The sequence below is a fragment of the Phaseolus vulgaris genome, chromosome 9, assembly GCF_051622355.1.
Source record: "Phaseolus vulgaris cultivar YP4 chromosome 9, ASM5162235v1, whole genome shotgun sequence".
Lineage (NCBI taxonomy): Eukaryota > Viridiplantae > Streptophyta > Magnoliopsida > Fabales > Fabaceae > Phaseolus > Phaseolus vulgaris.
Genome location: NC_143506.1, coordinates 38,504,510 through 38,526,229, shown reverse-complemented (window position 1 = coordinate 38,526,229; position 21,720 = coordinate 38,504,510). Strand labels below are relative to the sequence as shown.

At 34.5% G+C, this 21,720-nt stretch overlaps 4 protein-coding genes across 6 annotated transcripts; 2 read left to right on the top strand and 2 right to left on the bottom strand.

Annotated features, from left to right (window-relative positions):
- Positions 1-274: 274 nt before the first annotated feature.
- LOC137822609 (cationic amino acid transporter 5) lies at positions 275-2,274 on the bottom strand. Its single transcript, XM_068627517.2, has one exon. It carries the CDS (start codon positions 2,145-2,147, stop codon positions 375-377), a length of 1,773 nt encoding a protein of 590 aa, XP_068483618.1. The 5' UTR covers positions 2,148-2,274; the 3' UTR covers positions 275-374.
- Positions 2,275-4,548: 2,274 nt separating this feature from the next.
- Positions 4,549-13,485, top strand: PTAC14 (plastid transcriptionally active 14). Of its 3 annotated transcripts, none has more exons than XR_016515626.1 (14): positions 4,580-4,744; positions 4,827-4,985; positions 6,168-6,305; positions 6,530-6,655; positions 6,845-6,973; positions 7,664-7,753; positions 7,836-7,986; positions 8,835-8,944; positions 10,218-10,289; positions 10,907-11,053; positions 11,775-11,880; positions 11,981-12,178; positions 12,773-12,815; positions 12,912-13,485. XR_016515626.1 is itself a non-coding variant. In XM_068625877.1 (13 exons), the coding sequence occupies exons 1-13, from the start codon at positions 4,691-4,693 to the stop codon at positions 12,988-12,990; spliced, it is 1,455 nt and encodes a 484-aa protein (XP_068481978.1). In that variant the 5' UTR covers positions 4,549-4,690; the 3' UTR covers positions 12,991-13,485. The 3 variants fall into 3 exon arrangements, 1 of the variants encoding a protein (XP_068481978.1); XR_016515627.1 differs by having other exon boundaries at positions 11,163-11,880; XM_068625877.1 differs by lacking the exon at positions 10,907-11,053 and having other exon boundaries at positions 4,549-4,744.
- A 1,015-nt stretch (positions 13,486-14,500) lies between these two features.
- LOC137821762 (pentatricopeptide repeat-containing protein At3g57430, chloroplastic) lies at positions 14,501-17,239 on the bottom strand. Its single transcript, XM_068626508.1, has one exon. It carries the CDS (start codon positions 17,190-17,192, stop codon positions 14,544-14,546), a length of 2,649 nt encoding a protein of 882 aa, XP_068482609.1. The 5' UTR covers positions 17,193-17,239; the 3' UTR covers positions 14,501-14,543.
- Positions 17,240-17,736: 497 nt separating this feature from the next.
- On the top strand, positions 17,737-21,058 carry LOC137820935 (uncharacterized). The gene is made up of 8 exons (XM_068625281.2): positions 17,737-18,094; positions 18,165-18,314; positions 19,391-19,567; positions 19,843-19,934; positions 20,019-20,083; positions 20,237-20,339; positions 20,481-20,591; positions 20,748-21,058. Exons 1-8 carry the CDS (start codon positions 17,992-17,994, stop codon positions 20,877-20,879), a joined length of 933 nt encoding a protein of 310 aa, XP_068481382.1. The 5' UTR covers positions 17,737-17,991; the 3' UTR covers positions 20,880-21,058.
- The last annotated feature ends 662 nt before the right edge of the window (positions 21,059-21,720 follow it).

The following is a 21,720-nucleotide window of genomic DNA, read 5'->3' as shown; positions in this document are numbered from 1 at the left end:
ATTAATTAAAATTTGAAAAGAAAAGAAAAAATTGTCCATTATAAATACAATTAAATTTTATTTTAATATTTATTTTCTGAACATGATAAAAGTAAACTCTGGATTTAAAAGGGTGGTGATTAATTCATACACTTGTTTTTAGATTAACAACTGTTAATAAACAAGGACTTTTTTAAAAACAGTTTTGGTATTTTATTTTAAAATTTTGTTTTGTTAATGGTTGGGATTTCAAAGTTTTTATTACAAGATTGTCAAAGAAAAAAAGAAGACTAAGTTCCATGAAACAACTATACAAATTATTATACATGTTTCCAATAGTCTCAATCTAGCACCAAATATGATTCAGAATACAAACAGATGAGGATACACTTTATCTATGGCCCTTCATTCTTGATGGTTTCTGTATGGTGAAGTTTTGATTGCAGCTTTTCTTGTTGATGAGCCATATCATAAGTTGCATGGAGACCAAAGAGAAAATAGTAGATCAGCATTACCACTGTGCACACTGCAAATCTTATGAAGGCATCATACTCCAAAGACCCCATGAGGAAGACATTTGTTGCAATTGACAAAGATGGCAACCATGGAACAAGTGGAACACCCCAAACTCTTGGCACCCTTTGCTGAGTCAAAAACAGTGACATTCCTAGAGTTGCCAAGAACCAAACAGGAATAGTCACAGTGTATCCTAACCAACCATTAGGCTTCAGCCCCCAAAAGGCTGAAATTCCTACTGAGGAAGCAATAATGAGCACCAAGAAGATAACTAGCTTTAACAGATTCTCCCTTGGTGTCACCCCTTTCACATAGTACCTCCTCACCAAAAGGGCAGCAGATATCATCATGAACACAAAGAGTGTGCTCACAGATATCAAGCCTGACAACACATCCAAGCCTGTGAAAAAGGCTATGATGGCACTTGCAATGGTGATCAAGAGTGTAGCATTTATAGGGGTTCCTGTCTTAGGGTGCACAAGAGCAAACCATGGTGGGATCATGTGGCAACGTGCAATATGAGTAATATAGCGTGCCTGTGACAATCTAGCCACCAGAAGCACTGTGGTCATCCCCTTCAATGCACCAAAAGCTACCACATATTTTGCCCACTTCATTCCCACACTCTGAAATGCAATTGAGAAAGCAGCACCAGTGTCTATCTCTGTGTACTTCTGCATCATGCTCAGTGAGAGTGCCATCAAGCAATAAATCACTGTGATCATGGACATTGACCCAATCAAACCTATTGGAATGTCCCTTGATGGATTCTTGGTTTCTTCAGCCATGGTTGCAATACTGTCAAACCCTCCATATGCAAAATAAAGAATTGCTGCAGCCTGAAACACCCCCTTAGCACCATAAGGTAAAAAGGGTGACAAATTTGATGTGTCTGCATGAAGAAACCCTGCAACAATCACAAATATAATAACAGCAGTGTTAATGGCAGAAGCTATCCAATTGAGAAATGAAGTTTTTTTTGTGCTGATCATTGTGATCACTGAAGCAATCACCAGAACCCCAGAAGCTATTGGGTCCAACAAGTTGTACCCCTCTTTGAGATTTGTTTTAATGCGCAATGAATTCTTTGGACGGTTCAAAAGGTTTGTGAAGTAAGAAGTCCATGATCTGGCCACTGCTGCACTTCCAATTACACTTTCAAGAAGAATGTTTCCAGCTGTTATGAAAGCAACAAAGTCTCCCAATTCAACTCTCAGATAAGCAAATGAGCCTCCTGCTGATGGAACTTCTACAGCAAATTCTGTGTAGCAGAAAACAGAAAGCATTGCTGAGAAGCCTGAGGCAACATAGGATAAGACAATAGCTGATCCAGCATGGTCATGAGCCTCTTGACCAGTGAGCACAAAGATTCCTGCTCCAATCACTGCACCAAAACCGAACCATATCATGTCCCACCAGTTGAGGCAACGTTTCATGTCATGCTCACTTTGTTTCTTGAGTTCTTCTGTCTCAGTGGCATCGTCTGATCTGCTGAAGAGACGATCCTTAAACCTTAGCCATGTTTGTGAGAGTGCAGAAACGTAGTTGTTCCAGCTTTGGAAGGACTCCTCCGGCAAGAAATCTTGCTTGCTCCATCTCCAATACCCTCTTTGAGGCTCGGTCCCATCACTGTCTCTTGTGCTAGTAGCCATTCAAAATATTGCTTCTTTTCTGAAGCTACTGAGTAGATTTGAGTGGAGGACTGATGATAAGCAGATATTTAGAAGTCCTGAATAGAGTCCTTCTTGCTGTCTTAAATGCTTGCCTGTTGGTGAGGAAATTTCACTTTCCATCAACTGTTTTCAATAGAAGAATGGCCACATCACATGGTATATAAGAGGGTGTTCTATTCTCCAATAAGCGAGAGTTTATTGGTCTTATCAAGCCACCCGCTATCGAACTGTTATCGACCACTCATAATATGTTGTTTCATGCACGAGTTGTCACTTTCGGTGTGAGGAATGAGTGAATGCAAATCTCACTTTATAAACCGATTTTACGAAGTTGAGTTAGATTAAAGTCCACTTCTTAATATTTAAAAAAATAACTTAAAAATGTAAAGTTTGCTTTTATCTTTATGTAATTGACACAAACATGTGAGACCTTTTGAGCAGATAAAACAACCAACATGTCTAACAAGTATTTAAATTACTTCCCAATAATTGAAATAGGCCATGTAAGACTTTCCAAGGGTTTAATAGTGTAAGATTCGACAGTGGAATGAGTATTTGATATTGGAAGAGAACTTACCAAGAGTAAAAGCGACAGCATACTAAAACTATGTTGGGATTTTCGCCATGTCGTTATCAAATTAGAAATTAAGGCACCATGTCTTTGGAAAAAACAATGAAGTTGTCACATTGTGGAAACTAACATGAAAATTCCATCATTTATCACAAATTTCATTCTAATTTAGATCTAACTGTTGTTTGTCTCCAAATTCAGAGAGCATTAACATAGACTAATTAGAGTGCCACATACATTAACTGATATGAAAATTCTATTGATTCTTTTCTTATCACTGAAATATCAATCACTGTCCATTGCAGCATGTAGCTTACTAGTTATAAGCTTGCACAAGTCAACACCATTAAAAGATAAACCTATCCCTTCCTTTTCCATGTGCATTCTTGGATAAATTGTGTCATCTATTTGTTCACATTTGATATATGCAGTGTTTGCTTTAGAAAATAATGAGATTTTGCCAAGGAAAATCTTGTGTTAGATGGTTTTAATCTATACATATTTTAGTTATAAAAGTGTGTCTAACTAAAACTAAAACAGCAAGAGTATGTTGGAGAAAAATTTATAAACATTTTTAGCGGAAAAAATTGAACCAGAGTGAATTTATTTTTCCACAAGTTAAAATTAAATTATCTTAAAAATATTTTTTTTAAAAAGTAATGTGAAATAGCTTTTATAGATTAGTGTATATGTGTAGTTTATTAACAAATTGTTTTTTTTAAGTATTTTAGAGAAAATATTTTGTATGTGAGATTGCAAGAATGGTAAATAAAGAAAAGTGAAGAGTTGGTTGATTGAATTGGAAAAATTGGGACGAGTTTATCATTTTCGCTTTTTTATATTTTGAAAAACATAATAATTTTATATCTTTGATTGTTATGGATGCCCATATAAAGTCATATCGAGTTTTCGCATATAAAATTATTAAGATAGTTTCTTAAATATTAATTTCTTGCATATTTATAAAAACTCTTTATCCTTTAGAGTAGATGTTGATAGCAATTAATATCTCAAATTTATTCATTCCTTAAACATGATAATACTAATCATTAATCGGGATTATGTACTATGCCTTCTATTTAACCTAATCGGATTTGAATCAAGTGAAATCTTTATTTATAATATATTTATATGTTTTATTTCTTCTTAAATTCCTGAAAATAAAACACAATTGAGAATAAATCATTTTTATTCATCTCATAATCTAAAAATATGTAAAATAATTTCAATTAATAAATTAGAGGATTTGTATTTTAATATAAAATATTACTGAATTATGACACTTATTTTATTTGCGTGATACAATACAATCTATAGAATGATGATATTAACATATCTTTAAGAAGCAAATTGGTAATAAGAAATAAGTTTTAGTAACTTATATAAAAACAACTGAAAATTACAAAGGTTTATATAATTTTTTTAATTTTAAATACTAATAGTATCATAACATGCTACATGATCTAGTTGTTTACTCAAGTAAATAGTAAAATATTATAGCATATGGTTTGAAACAATAATTTAAAACAATGTGTAATTCATTAAATACTAAAAAAATAACCCAGCATAAAAATATACTCATAAAAAAGAAAATTTTACAATAAAAAATCCTACTAAAGAAAACAAAATTATTAAACACATGCAGAAGTGTAAAAAAGATAGAACAGTGAATTTGGTGCTTGAAAATATAGCAAAGTTTCAGTTTAATTCGAAAATAATAATAAAATAATAAAATATAAAAATATATTTTTATATTCATATTAATTTTTCATTTCAATATTAAAATGCAATTCAATATCTATTATTATTATGATTAAAAGTGAATTTACATAAGCTGGTGGAACCAAAGAGTGGATAACGTTCTCTCTATTCATATTGTTCTGCTCTGTGTTGCTGTCACTGAGCTCACATGCTTTAACTTTCTTCTTCTTCTTTCCATTTTCATTATCCAATGGCTTCTTTTCCTCTTTACCAGCCAACCCACTCCATTTTCTCCAATACCCAGGTTCCAATTTCTTTCCTTTTTCCATCCATTTTCTGTCTCTTCACTCTCCACCACTTTCCAACATTGTTTTCTTTCTCAACAGGTCAAGGGCTTGCACTTGCACGGTGGCTTTTTCTGGCGACCCACTTACTCCTTTGGGACTCTTGCTGAAAACAAAGCACGACCCATCAAAGCTTTGGTTGCTAAATCCTCATTTCCCCTGTTTCAGCCTCCCCAAGTTGAAGAAGAGTTACCGTCTGAGGTAAATCCCATTTTTTGTGTTTCCTATTTTGCTCCTCGCTTGTTTGCAGTTGGTTGTTGTTTTGATGGTTTGGCACTGACTGACACCTATGAACAGTCTGTGTATGCTGTTTCCTTGATTTGATGTGCTTTAATGTCCTCAACACTAGAGCATGCTTGGATACAAGAACCATTTTGTAGTCTTATGTAAAAATTTAGAAAAGTAGTTTTTATAAATGAGATAATCTAATTTTAACTTTTATAGAGAATCTCATTTCACAAGCATTTTTCTCTCATATAAGTACTTATGGAGAAGCTTGTCAAAATATACCTTAGTCCATCATTTTTGAGAGGTGAGGTGCATAAGTTGATTTAGCTAATACGAGAAGCTCAATTCATTTTACCTTTTTTTTTTCTCTTGTAGAAGTGATTAGAGAAGTTTATCGAGATAAAACCTATGTAATGCTTTTTCTGTGACCAGTTAGATTGTGTTTGTCTTTATGCATGTAACAAAATGGATTTAAATACTGTTATATTGTATATTCCAACTCCATCCATATAGTTCATGACTGTTATTAAGAAGTTGATATAGATACATGTGCATATTGAGATTAAGAAAAGTAGAAGAATGTGGGAACAAGATAGGGTTTAAAGTGAGAAGCAAAAAAATGTGGCAAGAAAATAGGGCTTACACTGAGAAGCAGAAAAAAGAGAGGGAAAATAAGGGTTACCCCAGAAGCAGGAGAACCTGAAAAAAAGATGCTGGGAAAAGGTGAAACTCAAGGGAGAGAAGTTTGAAATGGAGAACTACAGATGACTATGACCATTGGAAATCTTGATTAACAAAGTAGGGGGAATGGGCTGGAAACAAAATTGATCGGGAGCTGGGACATTTCTAGTTAGAACATTGTTTTAATATATATTGCAAACAACTAGGTTTTAATATATAGTAAATAGATTTGATACTTTTATGTTCACAACATTTAATGCCTTACAGTGAATGTTGTTTGTATAATTTGTTTTTTTTTATGTGTATAACTCTTAATTTGGTAAAGTAAGGGTTGTTTCTAATTTGATCTGCTTTTATGCATATTGAGACTCAATATCTTCCTTCTTGAACGACCAGCCTTTGAAAGAATTCGTCAAGGGGCTTCTGTTTGATGAAATGTTTCTTTCTTTTTTGTTAATTTATTTGTTCCTCTAGTTGGAGCCTGTGGATCCTGACTTCTATAAGATTGGGTATGTCCGAAGCATGCGAGCTTATGGAGTTCAATTTAAAGAAGGGCCAGATGGTTTGGGTGTATATGCTTCCAAAGATGTAGAACCTCTTCGTCGAGCAAGGGTGAGTGACTTCATTTAATATTGCTCGTTGCCACAAGTGCTGGTACATCTCTTAAGCTCTACCAGATTTTTAGCCTTTTCCAATCGCTGGTAGTGGAACAAGGGAAAATGATTGCACATAATGTCAACATCTATAATTTTTGACATAGTTATTTGTATAATATCCATTATGATTAGTTTTAGTATCTTTCTATGGATGATTTCCCTAATGATGATGTTGGGCAGGTTATAATGGAAATTCCTCTTGAATTGATGTTAACCATAAGCAAGAAGCTCCCATGGATGTTTTTCCCGAATATAATTCCCTTGGATCATCCAATATTTGATATTATTAATTCGACAAATCCAGAGGTATTTGCAATTCTCCTCTAAGTTCATTGGTTCATAGTAAGATATAACCAAATTTACTTGGTTGTTTTGCTTTTCATGATAAATACGTATGTAACATGTCACCCTTTGTTTTAATTGTTGAACCTGCTACAAAAGTAAAAGATGTTCTGGTCATCTGCCTAATGTAATTTGTGCAAATCTTTATGGCAGACAGATTGGGACTTAAGGTTAGCATGCCTTCTCTTATTCGCATTTGACTGTGAAGGCAACTTCTGGCAATTGTATAGCGACTTCTTACCGAGTGCAGATGAGTGCACTAGCCTACTTCTGGCTTCAGAGGTGTGTGTAAAACAAAATGGATTTAGATCATTAAACCATTGTTAGATTGGGGAATTCCATTTTTGAAATTATTACTGATCAATTCTTGATATCAAAGGGAGATCATGTACACAGTAGATGTTTCAATTCCCATTTAAAGAGCTATTTCAAAGTTTTCTCCTTTAAAGTATTTTGATGAGCAGATTCTGTGTTGAAGTTGGACTATGTTGTAAGACCAGGAAAAATAATTATTCTTATTACTATTAGTACTAGTTCTATCATGTGTTACTTGCCTATTTTCTTTTTGGTGTTCTGCGTAGATTTTGAGGGACCTTTAACTTGGTTCTAATATTAAGATATTTGATTGGTCTACACAAAAATTAGGTTGGAGCAGCGTAGTCTAGCAACTAATTTTACTACAGATTGCACTTAAATAAATTTAGTTGCCTCCATTTACAAATATTTGTAATTTGTAACTCGGGTCATTATTGGTTTCTATATTTTGCCTTTTTTTATGGCAACCTCAAAGATAACATAAATTTTGGTTGAGCCACAAGATACATATAAAGTCTTAGTTAGCTTGGATTAATCCCTTGCAATTTTAAGATTTTATTGTATGCATTGACACATTTGAATTGCTTTATATTGGAACTTACAATAAAGTTTTAGTAATAGTTTTATGTCATCTCATATATTGATCTGTATCACTAGGAAGAACTTTTGGAGCTACAGGATCCCAATCTTGCTTCCACTATTAGAAAACAGCAACAGCGAGCCTTAGAATTCTGGCAAAATAATTGGGTAAGGTTTTATTGATTAGTTAGTCTTTCACTTTGCAAAAACTTATGAAGTATTCTTAACAAATTGTGTTAATCTTGTTTAGCACAGTGATGCACCTCTTAAAATAAAGCGTCTTGCTCGTGATCCACAAAGGTTCATTTGGGCAGTAAGTATTGCACAGTCACGATGTATTAACATGCAAACGAGAATTGGTGCTCTAACTCAAGACGCAAACATGCTGATTCCTTATGCTGGTGAGCTCAGTTCACCCTAGTCTGACTAAATATTATACCTTCATTTCATGCAGTCATATAGTCAAAGGGGTCTTATATCTTTGAATTTCGCTGAAGTTCTATTTTCTTCAGGACTTTGTTTATTTTGATGTCATTTGTCTGTTTCAGGAGAAAGTCTAGAAATTGGAAAAATATAAAACTGGAAAAATAACCATACAAAGGCATCTTTCATTATTATAAATTTATAATAGGAGTATACATTACGAAGGACGACTTAGAAAATTTTGCTGTTTGAGTTTTTCAATATGCATGGAATAGATTTTTTTCTCTGCATTGCATAACAAAGCATCAAACTTTGAGAAGAAGAAAAAATTGTATAACATGTATAGTAGTCTTGGGGGAATTTATTTCTTTTCTTTTTTTATTTGTGAATTTTAGATATCAATAGAAATGAAGTTTGTTGAGTGATTGGAACTAATATTATGGATTGTGAGTTAGCTTTGCCCTTTCATTTTTTCAATGGATTTCTTTTATATTAAGTTTGATTTTATTTCTAGTTCTAAATAAATCTTTATCCATTCCTTGTCATTGTTTAATTTTTTCTTCATATTGTTAGAAATTAGAACAACTGTCACATTTTTATGCAACAAATTATACAAGTGAACAAACACTATTAGACAGTCCTTGAAATTGTCTTTTTCTTTTTATATCAGTTTTGTCATCAGAAAAAAAGCAAAACAAAACAATATGGTAGAGGTAAAGAAGTGGGCAAAAATTTGTAAAAGTTTATTTGTTTATATTGCATGTGGTGGCAGTGTTTATTTTTCCAACTTAAAACTAAGCTCATTGATTAGCATGTTACTTTTCAGATATGCTGAACCATTCATTTGAGCCAAATTGTTATTTCCATTGGCGTTTTAAGGACAGGATGCTTGAGGTTCTCATAAATGCTGGACACCGCGTTAGAAAGGGAGATGAGGTAAACTATTTGATTCTTCTGTGATAAATATGTTCGATGTATTTAAAGTTTATTGGAACTTCTCTTAGGAAACAACCTTAATTAGTATTGCATGTAAATTATCCTAATTGTTTACTTTATACAGGTGTCGTTTATCTCCTATTTATGATCTATTTTTTATCATTTGATTGTTAAGGAATAACATTTTTTTTATCTTAATCTTCCAATTCTGTTCATGGTAGTTGGGGATACCTCCTTAATGAAGTGGTGATTATATCAGTACACTTGGGGATAGCTCTTCAACCTTTGCTACTCATTACTCTAATTATCCAAGGCATATGCTTGGAACCTTCTAGAGGTTCCTTGAGAACGAAGACACACGTAGTGTGGTTTAGAATGTTATTGGACTCTAACCATTCATAGTGATGTAAAATGTTCTCCAAGGTGTAGTCCTGTAACAATTAACTTCATTTAGAAAAAAGAAAGGAAAAGAAGAAGAAGGAACAGAAGAAGAATAGGATGACTAAGCCTCCTAAAGTTACAAAGCAAGCACTCAAACAGATACAAAATTAACAGAAAAAACACATGAAAGGAAATCATCATTATTAGCTCAAGAGGCTCTGCAATCCCTTTGCATATTTGTTCAAGAAACCCCCATAACAACTTGTCAGCCAAAATGCTCATAAAAAGCTAGACGAACAACTCATCTAAAGAGGATAGCTGGTAAATGAAAATTCTCATGTTATGCTATATATGCATGCATCTAAAACAAGAAAAGAGAGCAAAGGCCCCCAATTTCTTCAGTTGGAAAGTAGGTGTAGTTGCATTTAGCCCTGCATCAAGTAAATATATGACTTAGTTACAACTTGCAATGCATCAAGTAAAGATATGATTTAATTACAACTCACTAGCCAGTTTTTGAGGTTGAATTAAGTTGAAAACCAAATTTTAGGATCTTGCTATAGCCAGAAGCACTAACTGAATGGGGAGGAGGGAAATCCATGTTGCCCTATAAAGTTAAACATCTTACTCACAAATTCATATTGATGGCTAGCATATAATCGTGTCTTTATGTTTTGTACTTATCTTTATTATTGTGGTCTAGACAATGGAGTATTATTGTTCATAAGCTTGAAATATTAATTAGTTATTTTATTTGTTAGATTGGATTCTTTTAGAGCATAAAGGCTTTTATGTTGGTGTAACTAAAATATTTGCTTCCATGTTTATTTTATCATATGTATTATTCACCAAGACATGGACATCCTAATGATACTGTAAAAAATTGTAACAGATGACAGTTAATTACATGAGCTCGCAGAAGAACGATACATACATGCAAAGATATGGATTTTCATCACCTGTGGTAATTTTCTTTCAGTTAAATCTTGTTGAATGGAATTTCTATATCCTGTATATTTTAGGGTAGAGACCCACCATGGATTTATGCATTAAATTGAGCCCATTACAGAGCTCACTGTCAACCATGCTAGAGTGTTGGTTGTTGAACCATCATGTCAGCCTTCCTCAATTCTACCTTTAATCAACATCAATAGAATCTAGCTTCTGCTTCATAGTCTTTCTAACTCTTCCCACCATGGTTATGCTGCCACACTTTATTCATTCAATACTCTCAACCACATCTTTCACTCTAACTTTAACCTTAGTCTCAAAGTTAAAAGAGTTAGTTTTCCATATGACTGTAGGAAAATTCAATTAAATTATTTTACTTTGATATAAGATTTTAACCATTCTGATATGTACTTCCATTTGCAACACGCTACTTTGTGTGTTTCTAAATTCAACACCTTTAACATGAATTTTGTTTATATCGTCAAACAATACTCAAGCATAACAATTGATATAGCAGTAAAAAATTCATGATAGTCTTGATCAGGTAAAAGCATAATGTTATTTAATAATATACAAATCAAATTATCTTTTAATTCAAAATAAAAAATTGTCTCTCCTTGTTCCCTGCAGCACTTTGAAAAGCTATACTGGCATCTTATCTTATGAATCTCCATTGCTTATTGAACCTGGTGTTAAAAAATACTTGTTACTCTTACAAAAGTAATTGGCAAAAGCGGCAGTGTATGTATATCATGGCTCACTAGAAACCCAGAAAAGGTACCAAATGATTTGCTTCCATCGTACATAGTTGACGCAGTGGCTTCATGTTACAGATATGTTTAACTTTATTACTTGGGAATGACTTAATAGAAATATCTGCTGTCAGTCTGTATTCTCTGCACAAAGGTATAAAGGAGTCCTTGATACAACTTCTAATGAAGTGAGAAAAATCTCAATATTTAGTGCTCTCATGGAACAATGATTTGATGCAATATGGGGACCTAGATTCACACAAATGCTCGTGTGATAGATACTCTTGAAGCCAGCCTTGTTGGAGGTTTGCTAATTGGCACAACAAAACCTGTCCACAAGTAGTTTTGAACCATTGCTCAGTACTTTTCACTCAGTTAAGACGCTGCTTTTTACTTCTTCAGGAAGAAAAAAACCAAAAAATAATTAAAACAAGATAGAAATTTTGTAACTATATAGAAAGGATATAAACTGAAGCAAACCAAATACGCTAAAATTCTTCCCACAAACTACGCTTAAGTCAATCACCTATCCACCATAAATCCAACCTAATTCATTCATGTTGTAAGACTTCTGAATGGTCACTTTAAAGTATGACACATGCAAGTGCTTCTTTAAAATTATTTATATTATGATTTCGTTAATTAATTTTTCCTGTAGTGAACAATTCATGTAAACTTCTACTTGTTCGGTTTATAGATCTACTGAGTTTTTGAAATGTAGTTCTCAGAGTTGCTTACAATTGCAGAATCCATGGGATGAGGTACAATTCTCAGGCAATGCACGTATTCATTTGGATTCCTTCTTGTCAATCTTCAATATATCTGGCCTTCGTGAAGAGTATTACCATAACAGTATGGACAATATGAATTTTCTTTCTAGAATCTGCTATGTTACACTTATGTCTATTCAAATTGGCATTATTTAGATTATTAATATGATATTTTTTGGTAGATGGTCTATCAAAGGCTGGCGATACTTTTGTTGATGGAGCAGTCATAGCTGCGGCACGAACATTGCCAAGTTGGTCAGATGGGGATGTGCCTCCAATCCCTAGCGTGGAAAGAGAGGCTGTGAAGGAGTTGCAAAATGAATGCCAAAAGATGCTCGCAGGATTTGCTACAACCTCTAAGCAAGACCAGAAATTGCTGGGTAAATTTGACGTTTGTAGCCTTGTTCTAGGAAGTATATACACACAACTGATTGTCATAATGTGTTATGCAATATGATTGCTTTGTGAGAATATATATATATATATATCATCCTGAAAATGGTGTGCAGAAGCCTGTTAAGTTTTCTTCTATATCAGTAATGCATGCGGGCTTGAAAATGTTTTGGGGTGTATTCTGGTTAACTTGGAGCAGTCTATAAATATTGCCAAAACAAGTTACAACTATACATGGTTAGAATTATATCTTCTACCAAGTTTCATCAGTTCTATGGACATCTAGATCCTTGGAACGTTCATTAACCCTGCAAATTCACTATGTATTACTTTTGTCTAGAATTTTAGTTTATGCATCTTGAGTCAATTGCGTAAATCCAATGGGCAAAATGCTCAACCACGTGTAATGGAGCTCTTAAAATTATCATTAGGTTTATAAAATAGTCATGGGTTCAAGGATGGGCTCAAACTTTATCAAAAGTTCCAGGACTACGTGACTATTTTGACTAACTCAATTTACCAAAATTTACCCAAAGCTTCATCAGAAAAGCTAATTCTTAGCTTACACATCATGATTGCAGATTCCATGACAGATGCCACGAGGACACTTGAAGCTGCAATTAAGTATGCCATATTTACATCATATAGCAGTTTCAAAAGTTTTTTTAATTTTTACTAAACCCTCTAATTATAGTTTCTCTGTGAATGCCACATATGCAGGTATAGATTGCACAGAAAATTGTTGATGCAGAAAGTTAGCAAAGCATTAGAGATGTACCAAGAGAAGATACTGTTCTGATCTCCAATCTACTAATAGAATAGTGAGGAAATTTTTTTAACACTGCGGTATAGTCCTGTTGTACCTTACCATTTTTTGTGTTGTACCTTGGTCAAGTTCTAAGCAAAGGAATAGAAAGAGTGAAAGCAAGTCTTATAAACCAGACTGAATGAAATCAAACCGGTGAGAAGACTGAGTTATCAATTCACTTGCTTGACCATGTATCGGACAGTTCAACTAGAAAGACAACATGAAACCGTTTGATGAGAAGTTAAAATCCAAAAATTTCACACAAAAGCAAATGACAGTTTGGCAAGTGTTTAAAGACGCATGACAATATTAATATTGTGAGAAAGCAAACACGCCAACCCAGAATAGTTTTGTATTTCGGGCCCACATATAAACAATGGGTTAAAGCTTCTTCTGGAATGTATCTTGATGTGTTTTAGAAAGTTTGTTTCTGGAAAACTTGTTCTGGTAAATTCAATTTTGAAAGCATCTCATATATTCTGAAAAGTTTGTTTTGATGTGGCCTTTGTGAAGAGTAAAATAATCATTTTAAAGATTATAGGATGCAAACTATGATGAAACAACAATAAACCAAGGTTCTTCAACATAGTTTTATTCAGTTAAATCATATATTCGCTCTAAAACCAAACATGAAATTAGTATCTCCAAAAATGTATTAGATCAATACACCGCCAGAACATGAATTATGGCATAGCCACGTCAAAAGTTGTCGAGTAAAGATGCTTAAAGATAGTTGCAAGTAGAGATTAAAACATTTCATAATATATATCTGAATGCAAACTTCACTTTATAAGTCGGTTTTATAAGATTGAATAAGGCTTAAAATTTACTTTTTTATATGATATTATAGTCATTGAGTCTATTCTAACAAATGTTTGTTTGGTTTGGATCTATCATGTTACTAGATTCAGTTGGACTTTAAAAATATAATAACCATTAGTTACAAATATGAAAAATTGATGAATAGAGATAAGCAGTTGGACTTTAAAAATATAATAACCAGTAGTTACAAACATGGAAAATTGATGAACAGAGACAGAGCTGGGAGACTGCAATTAATGAAGAAAATTTCCAGGATTCATAATATGGAATTTTAATTTATTTTTCTGGTTCTGTGATGTTACTTAATTTTTTAAGACTTCCAACTCTTTTCTTATGTATGGATTCTAAAAGATTACTTAGACTTGATTTAAAAATATTTAATTATTATTATTGGTCACTGTGAATGACTTCTATATTAATTTTTCTGAAATACTTTTTGCACAAGTTATTTTAATAAAAAAATATTTTTTATTTCTACAATTTTAGAGTTTATTTAAGATCCGAATTTTAAATGTATTATCATGTAAGCATATTTTAGCAAGAGGATGTTATAAAACCCATATTTTAAACTTATAATTCTAGGTACAATTCCTAGAGATGGTCTTAGTTACCATGCAGTTATAAATAATCCCTTCTCTCAACTTCTGGTGGAAAAAGGTAGTTAGTTGTGAGGCTGAGATGAAAAAAATAGTAAGAATTAATATTTTAGTATTCACTTTGTTTTACCAATAATCCCCACAAGAGCAAGTTCCATTTCTGAAATGATGGAACCTTCTGACATCTCTAAGAATGATTTCCCTGTCCACAATCTTTGATATGATTTTAGTGGCAATATGGCAGTCATTGCAAACCCTAAGGTTTTTGGCAACCCTGATGGTAGTCCCTGGGAGGGTATTTAAGAGGCCAAAAGCTATTGCCAGTCTCTCACTATGCCCACACAGCATAGTTTCTTTCTCTTCATCATCAACATTGTGAAGGACACATGAAGTATCAGGCACATAGCCCTCCTTTCTCATTCTTTGGGAGAGTGTTTCAATATACTCATGAAGTTCTTTACTCTGTGGGTGTGAAGCATCCCCTGCCAAAAACTTATGAACCTCATCACCATGCTCAATCCAACTACAACCAGGTTCCTTTCTTACTCCCATTTCCTTCATTTTCTTCCGTACCTCTATTGCCTGTTCCCAGAGCCCCGCTGAGGAGTATATGTTAGACAGTAGAACATAATGGCTGGCTACATTTGGCTCCAAGACAAGCAGGTTCTTTGCTGCAATTTCACCAATTTCTACACTCTGGTGAATCCTACAGGCACCAAGCAAACTACTCCATGCATCTATTTTGTTCAAACTGGATGGCATTGTGTGGACCAATTCACAGGCCTCTTTGATCCGACCGGATCGGCCAAGCAAGTCCACAAGACAAGCATAATGGTCAGCTCTGGCTTCAATCCCATGGCTAGCTTTCATTGTATGGAATAAATGAAGGCCTTCATTCACCATCCCAGAATGACTGCAAGCAGCAAAAATAGCAATATAGGTCACTTCATTGGGCCTTATTACTTCCCTATTGCTTCCTCCTTCTGTCATTCTTCTGAAAAGCTTCAAAGCTTCTTCCCCTTTCCCATGCATCCCATAGGCCATGATAAGAACATTCCAAGTGATAACATTTCTTATAGGCATTTGATCGAAGACTATCCTAGCCAAGTTCAGGCAACCACATTTTGCATACATGTCAACTAATGCACTTCCGACAGCAACATCCATTGCCAGCATTTCTTTAATAGCATAAGCATGAATCTCCTTTCCTTTGCCTAACGCTGCCAAGGCAGCACAACCCGGAAGCACCGTCATTAGAGTTACCGAATTCGGCTTGAGGGGGAGGCTCTCCTCATCCTCACAATCATCAAATGTGTCACCCCCATCTTCTCCTTGACCTCTCTGCATTTCATGCAAAAGATTAAGCGCATCCTCGTACTGCCCACAAACAACACAGCCAGTGATCATCGTGTTCCAAGACACTATATCCCTTCTACCCATCCCACCAAATATCATCTTCGAAATTTGAATCCTTCCCATCCTGGAATACATGTCCATCAACGCATTCTTCACATACTTATCCTTCCCAAATCCCCTCTTCACAATGTAACCATGGATCCCTTCTTTGTCCAAAAACGACTCGCAACGCACACAAGCAGGCAAAACACTCGACAAAGTGGTGGCATTGGGACAAAACTCAGACTCAGAAATCATCTCAATAAACAGTCTCAACGCTTGATCATCAAACTCATTCCGAGCATAACCAGCAAGCATGGCATTCCAAACCGCCACCGTCTTCCTCCACACCCTATCAAAAACCAACCTACCCTTAACAGCCTGCTTGCAATTACAATACATGTCAACCAACGCAGTCCCAACAAACGAATTCTCAATCAAATCCCCATTTTTCAACGCATAGCAATGAATTTCCCTCCCAATCCTCAACCTCTCCAATTGAGAACAAGCTGGCAAAACACTCGCCAGTGTAACCCCATCTGGCCTAACCCCATCAACGATCATAAGGTACATATACATCAACGCTTCCTCAAACCTATCATTCTGAGAAAGAGAACTGATAACAGTGTTCCAAGACACAATGTCTTTACCATCAAACACATCAAACAATGCCTTAGCATCGTTAACTCTCCCCAATCTCGCATACATACTCACCAACGCATTGTTGGTATAAGTTCTCAAATCATCGTTTCTCAGAGTAAAAGCGTGCACTTGCTTCCCGAGCCGCGTGCCACCGCGCAAGTACGAGCACGCGTGTGCCACGCTGACCAGCGTGAACGACGAGGGCTCCACGTTTTCCGACAGCATTAACCGAAACAAGTGCAGGGACAGCTCCCACTCCTCGAACCGACACAGCGTCGCGATCATGGAGTTCCACGACACGTGGTCTCGTTCGGGGATTTCGTCGAACAAGCGGCGCGCGGCAGCGAGGTCGCCGCATTTGCCGTACATGTTGAGGAGGGTGTTAGCCACGGCAACGGAGGGCGCCTGGCCAAACTTGAAGACGTGCGCGTGGAGTTGCTTCCCGAGGCTGAGGTCGTGGACGGCGGTTGCAGCCTTGAGAACGGCGGGGAAGGCGAAGTTGTCGGGGGCTGCGGCGGCTGCGAGCATGGCGGCGTAGGTGGCGATGGCGTCGCGGAAGGAAGAGGATTGGGTTTGGGAGCGGAGGAGGTCTATCCATTGCGACGGAGAACGGCGTTCAACGGCGGCGGTAGGTGGAGGAGAGTGTTTGGGAGTGGGGATAGTGAGAGTGTGGTGATGGGTTTGGAGGGAAAAGGGATAAGGTAGTGACGGTTGGGTAAGGGTAAGATAGGAATGCATTTTCTACCAAACAATCTCAAATTTCATCCCTCTCTATAAATACTAATATGTTAAATTAAAATAACATCACCAACACATTTTCTAACAATCTTTCTCTATTGCTACCGAAAACATAAGCTTTTCCAAATTGGTCTTATATGTAAAAAAAATGTAATAAATTCTATCTAAAAATAAATAATACTAAGAAGACTTAAATACATTTCATTTTTTCTTTAATAAACTACTGAATTTTGTTTTAGATGAAAGAAAATTGTAGATAAAAAAATACTTCAAGAACCTTTTGGAATACATTTCCAAATTTAAATTTTTAGAACACTCTGAATTTCTGAAACCCTTTTCAGAATGCATTAATAGATTTTGTGTTCCTCAATTCTTTTTCTGAAATATATTTTTTGCATTCTGAATTTAATTTTTTGGAATAAGATTTTTATTTTCAAATTATATTTTTTGAATTTTAGATTTTTAAATTAGAAATAAAGGATATTTTAGGCAATAATGTGTTCAAGAACAAAAGTATTTTAGGCAATTTCACATATTTTGAAATGAGAATTTTGTGTTTTTTCTTGAGCTTCTTCATTAACATCTCTATTCCTCTTCTTTCGGATTGTAAAATTTATAACAAGAATTTAGAACACAATTTTATTTTCTAAATTCTAAAATTTAAAAGTTATTTTTTGCGTTTAAAAATACATTCCCAAGGGAAACGTGTGTAAATGTGTCGCAGATCCTTGTGGGGGTTGTTGAGTTGTATAAAAATTGTACCCTTTGTGATGGTAACTGAGAGAGAGGATTAGCAACAATGGAGTCAGCAATTCCAGCACCCAAAGTTTCAAGGCTCTTCATATACCCAATCAAGTCATGCCGTGGAATTTCTGTTTCCCATGCTCCCCTTACTCCCACTGGTATCTAACTCTTCTTTCTCTCCTTCTTTCAACTTTCCTAATGTTATTCATATTATATGTTATGTGACAGGACTTAGATGGGATCGCCAATGGGTGGTGGTGAATTCCCAAGGGAGGGCATGCACCCAAAGAGTTGATCCAAAGCTTGCTTTGGTTGAGGTTCAACTGCCACCAGAAGCACTTGTTGAACACTATCAACCTACCAACAATTCCTACATGGGTAACCTCTTCACTACATATGATTATTTTCTTGTTCTTTATTTATTTCAAATTGGATGTATGAATGAGGAATGATGGAAATTAGAACTAGCTAGAGGATAAGATGTGCTTTGAAGGAAGTGGGGCTGTCTCCTTTAAAAAATAGGAAGTTGGGCCATCTACTGAACTTGTCTTTTATAGAGATTCTTTTCATTTAACTTCTCCAAAAGTTAAGGTGGGTAAGTTGATTTTTGCTTATGGAGATGCTAAATGCATTTTAGCTTCATATTTTCTTATCATGTAAATTTATCGAAATAGATTTTGACTATACTTTGATACTGATACATACCCAATAGTTAGACTTGCAGAGCTGGTCTCTGTGGTTTTGATGCTGGTAAGGATAAATAGAATGGACAGAACAAAACCATTAAAAGACATACCCTATAGTAAATTGTTAGTAATTAGTTGGTTAGGGAGTTGGTCAAAGAAATATCTGGGTTTATGTTTTACTCATAGTAGAATTGAGAACATATTAGGATCAATTTAACCACCAAAAGCTTGCTTCTCAAAGGTGGACTGTTGCTCCAATCATTGTAAGAAAGATGTACTTAGTTCATATTCTTGACCGATTTGGGATATGTCTTTGGTGATCACTCCCCCTCTCATGTGTTAGATCTTCCTAAGATCATCATGCTTTATTGCTTGGTTCTTAAGCTTTACCTTTTTGGCCTTCTTTTCCTTTTAGTCTTTATGTTATTATCTTTTACACTTCATAATTTCTTATCCGGTGCTTTGGTATCTGTCTCTTCATAACTTCATAATTTTTATTTAAGAACGCTGTGCCTGTTGGACAAATTGTAGCCTTCTGGAATGGTTGTGAGCGGCAAGCATACCATTTCATCAACCCTCCTATACTTTGTTAATAAATTCACTTTTTGTTGATTCCTCATTTGACAAATGCTTTCTCTGTGCTCTTTATTTTGAAAAATAAAATTGCAGTAGTTGAAGTGATGATGTACTTTGCTTTTTCACATGCTTCATTATCATGATTGTTTTAACATATTTTAGTATATAAATATTAAGACCTTCATATTACAGTGTTGAAAGCACCTGGGATGGAATCTCTCAAAATTTGTTTGAGTAAACAGCATGAAGTAACAGAAGCTATCACAGTCTGGGAATGGACTGGATCTGCCTGGGATGAAGGAATAGAAGCCTCACGATGGTTTTCAGATTTTTTAGGAAAACCATGTCAACTGGTCCGCTTCAATGCTGGTAGGTCATTGAAACTATGAAACCTTCAATATTAAGATAATGAGAACAAAATTGTCGAGAAGGTGATGTTACCTTAGACATGTAATGAATTGGTAGAGAACTATAACTGTTTTAGGAATATACCAACATTACTCAAAAGAACTATTAACTTGCATTGCATTGATTCATTAAGATGCATACATGTTACATTATCTGGAGCTCTTATTGTCAAACATAACTCACAGAAAGAAAGAAAAAATCATTATTATGAACCTCTTTAATGTTTCCAAATGAAGCTTCGGAAGTTAGACAAGTGGATCCTGATTATGTTGGGGGACAACATCGGACCTATTTCTCTGATGGTTATCCATTCTTACTTTTATCTCAGGTCAGTCCATTATAAAAATGAAGTTTTATTTTACTTAAATAAACTCTGATTTTCTACTCAGTATGTGACATTTATGATTTTCAGGAATCATTAGATGCACTGAATGAGCTTCTAAAGGAACCCATACCTATCAATCGTTTCAGACCCAAGTATTGATTTTTCAATTTCTGTTGTTCTAGTCCTGCAATTGTATTGTTTCATAATATTTTGTTACTAATTTATACCTGAAATGAAAGTAGTGTTTTATCTAAATGGGTTATTAAATCACATAATTGAGTGTTTTTTGCTGCTTCATTATGCAGTATCCTTGTTGAAGGTTGTGACCCATATTCTGAGGACTTGTGGACTGAGATAAAGATAAGTGGGTTTTCATTTCAGGGTGTCAAGCTGTGCTCCCGTTGTAAGGTGAAGAGTTCTTTCATAATTTTCCACATCTTATGCTCATTGGAACATTTACCTGGTGACTTGTGTTAACAACTTTATTTTCTAACATGTAACAGTAGCAGTATCATAAGCATATATAGATTAAAATGATTATGGTTTCAGGTACCCACAATAAATCAAGAGACTGGGATAGCAGGATCTGAGCCAACTGAGACTCTTATGAAAACAAGGTCTGGCAAAGTGATCAGACCAGATGCAAAAAATAAAAACAAGGTCAGACACTTAGCCTAACCTCTCATTCCAACTATGAGGTTCACACACTAGTTCTGTTTTTTTTCCTCTCTTTTTCATTCCAATCCAAACAATGCCTTAGTGAAGCTTTGGTTGAGCATTCCTTATGTTTTATTGACATGTTTATTGCTTATGCAGGTGTACTTTGGTCAGAATATGGTATGGAACTGGATGGATTCTTCTGCTGAAGAGAATGCAAAAATGATTCAAGTTGGAGATTCTGTTTATGTTCTTAGAAAGGTCTCTTCTGCAGTCGAAGCAGCTGCCTGAACTGTGTATGTAGAATCTGCAGGATTCCAATTCCACCAATTAAAATGCTGCAATTACAAACTTTATCAAATAAATCTTCCAAAGTATCTAGACTTTTAAATTTTCATCATTCTTATAAAATAATAATATACACTTTAGTTTTGTTTCTCTAATTTGATTCCAATATATATCTTTGTACACGTGTTTGTGTTTCCATGTTCTGGATTTTTAAACTTAAAATTTACACAAATGTTGTCTTTTTCATTGTTCCGCAGGTACATGTTGTCTATTCTGTCTTATAACAGACATGTGCAGACAGCTACACAAAATATATATAGAATAAGTTATATAAATTTGAAAACTCTACTTAAATAGGATTTGGTTTAAAGAAATTCATTTTAATTTGTGTTTGTATGAATTTGTTAAAAAAATACAAAGTAAAAACAACTACAGGGTACTCCCTCCATAGAAATGTTCTTCCAACTCCTCATATTTTAGATTTTTTAATCAAAATTATTATTATTATTATTAAAATGTCATAAGTATGATCAAAATTTGCAATTAACCTCTCTCTCTTAGTTAATACATACATATATATATATATGGAAAATTTTAATAAGATAATATAAGCAAAGTGTCTAATTATATATATATATGTGTGTTGTTTTACATTTATAATAAATGGTTTAAAATTTGATACAATGTAACTTTTTGGGATCATTTATTTGGAAAATGATTGAATTTCATTTTAAAATAGATATACAAAAGGTAGATTGAAAGGTATAATAATAAAAAATAAATAAATTTGGTACTAAATATAAAGAATAATGGTTTGAGATGATAGAGAAAAAATATTGACATG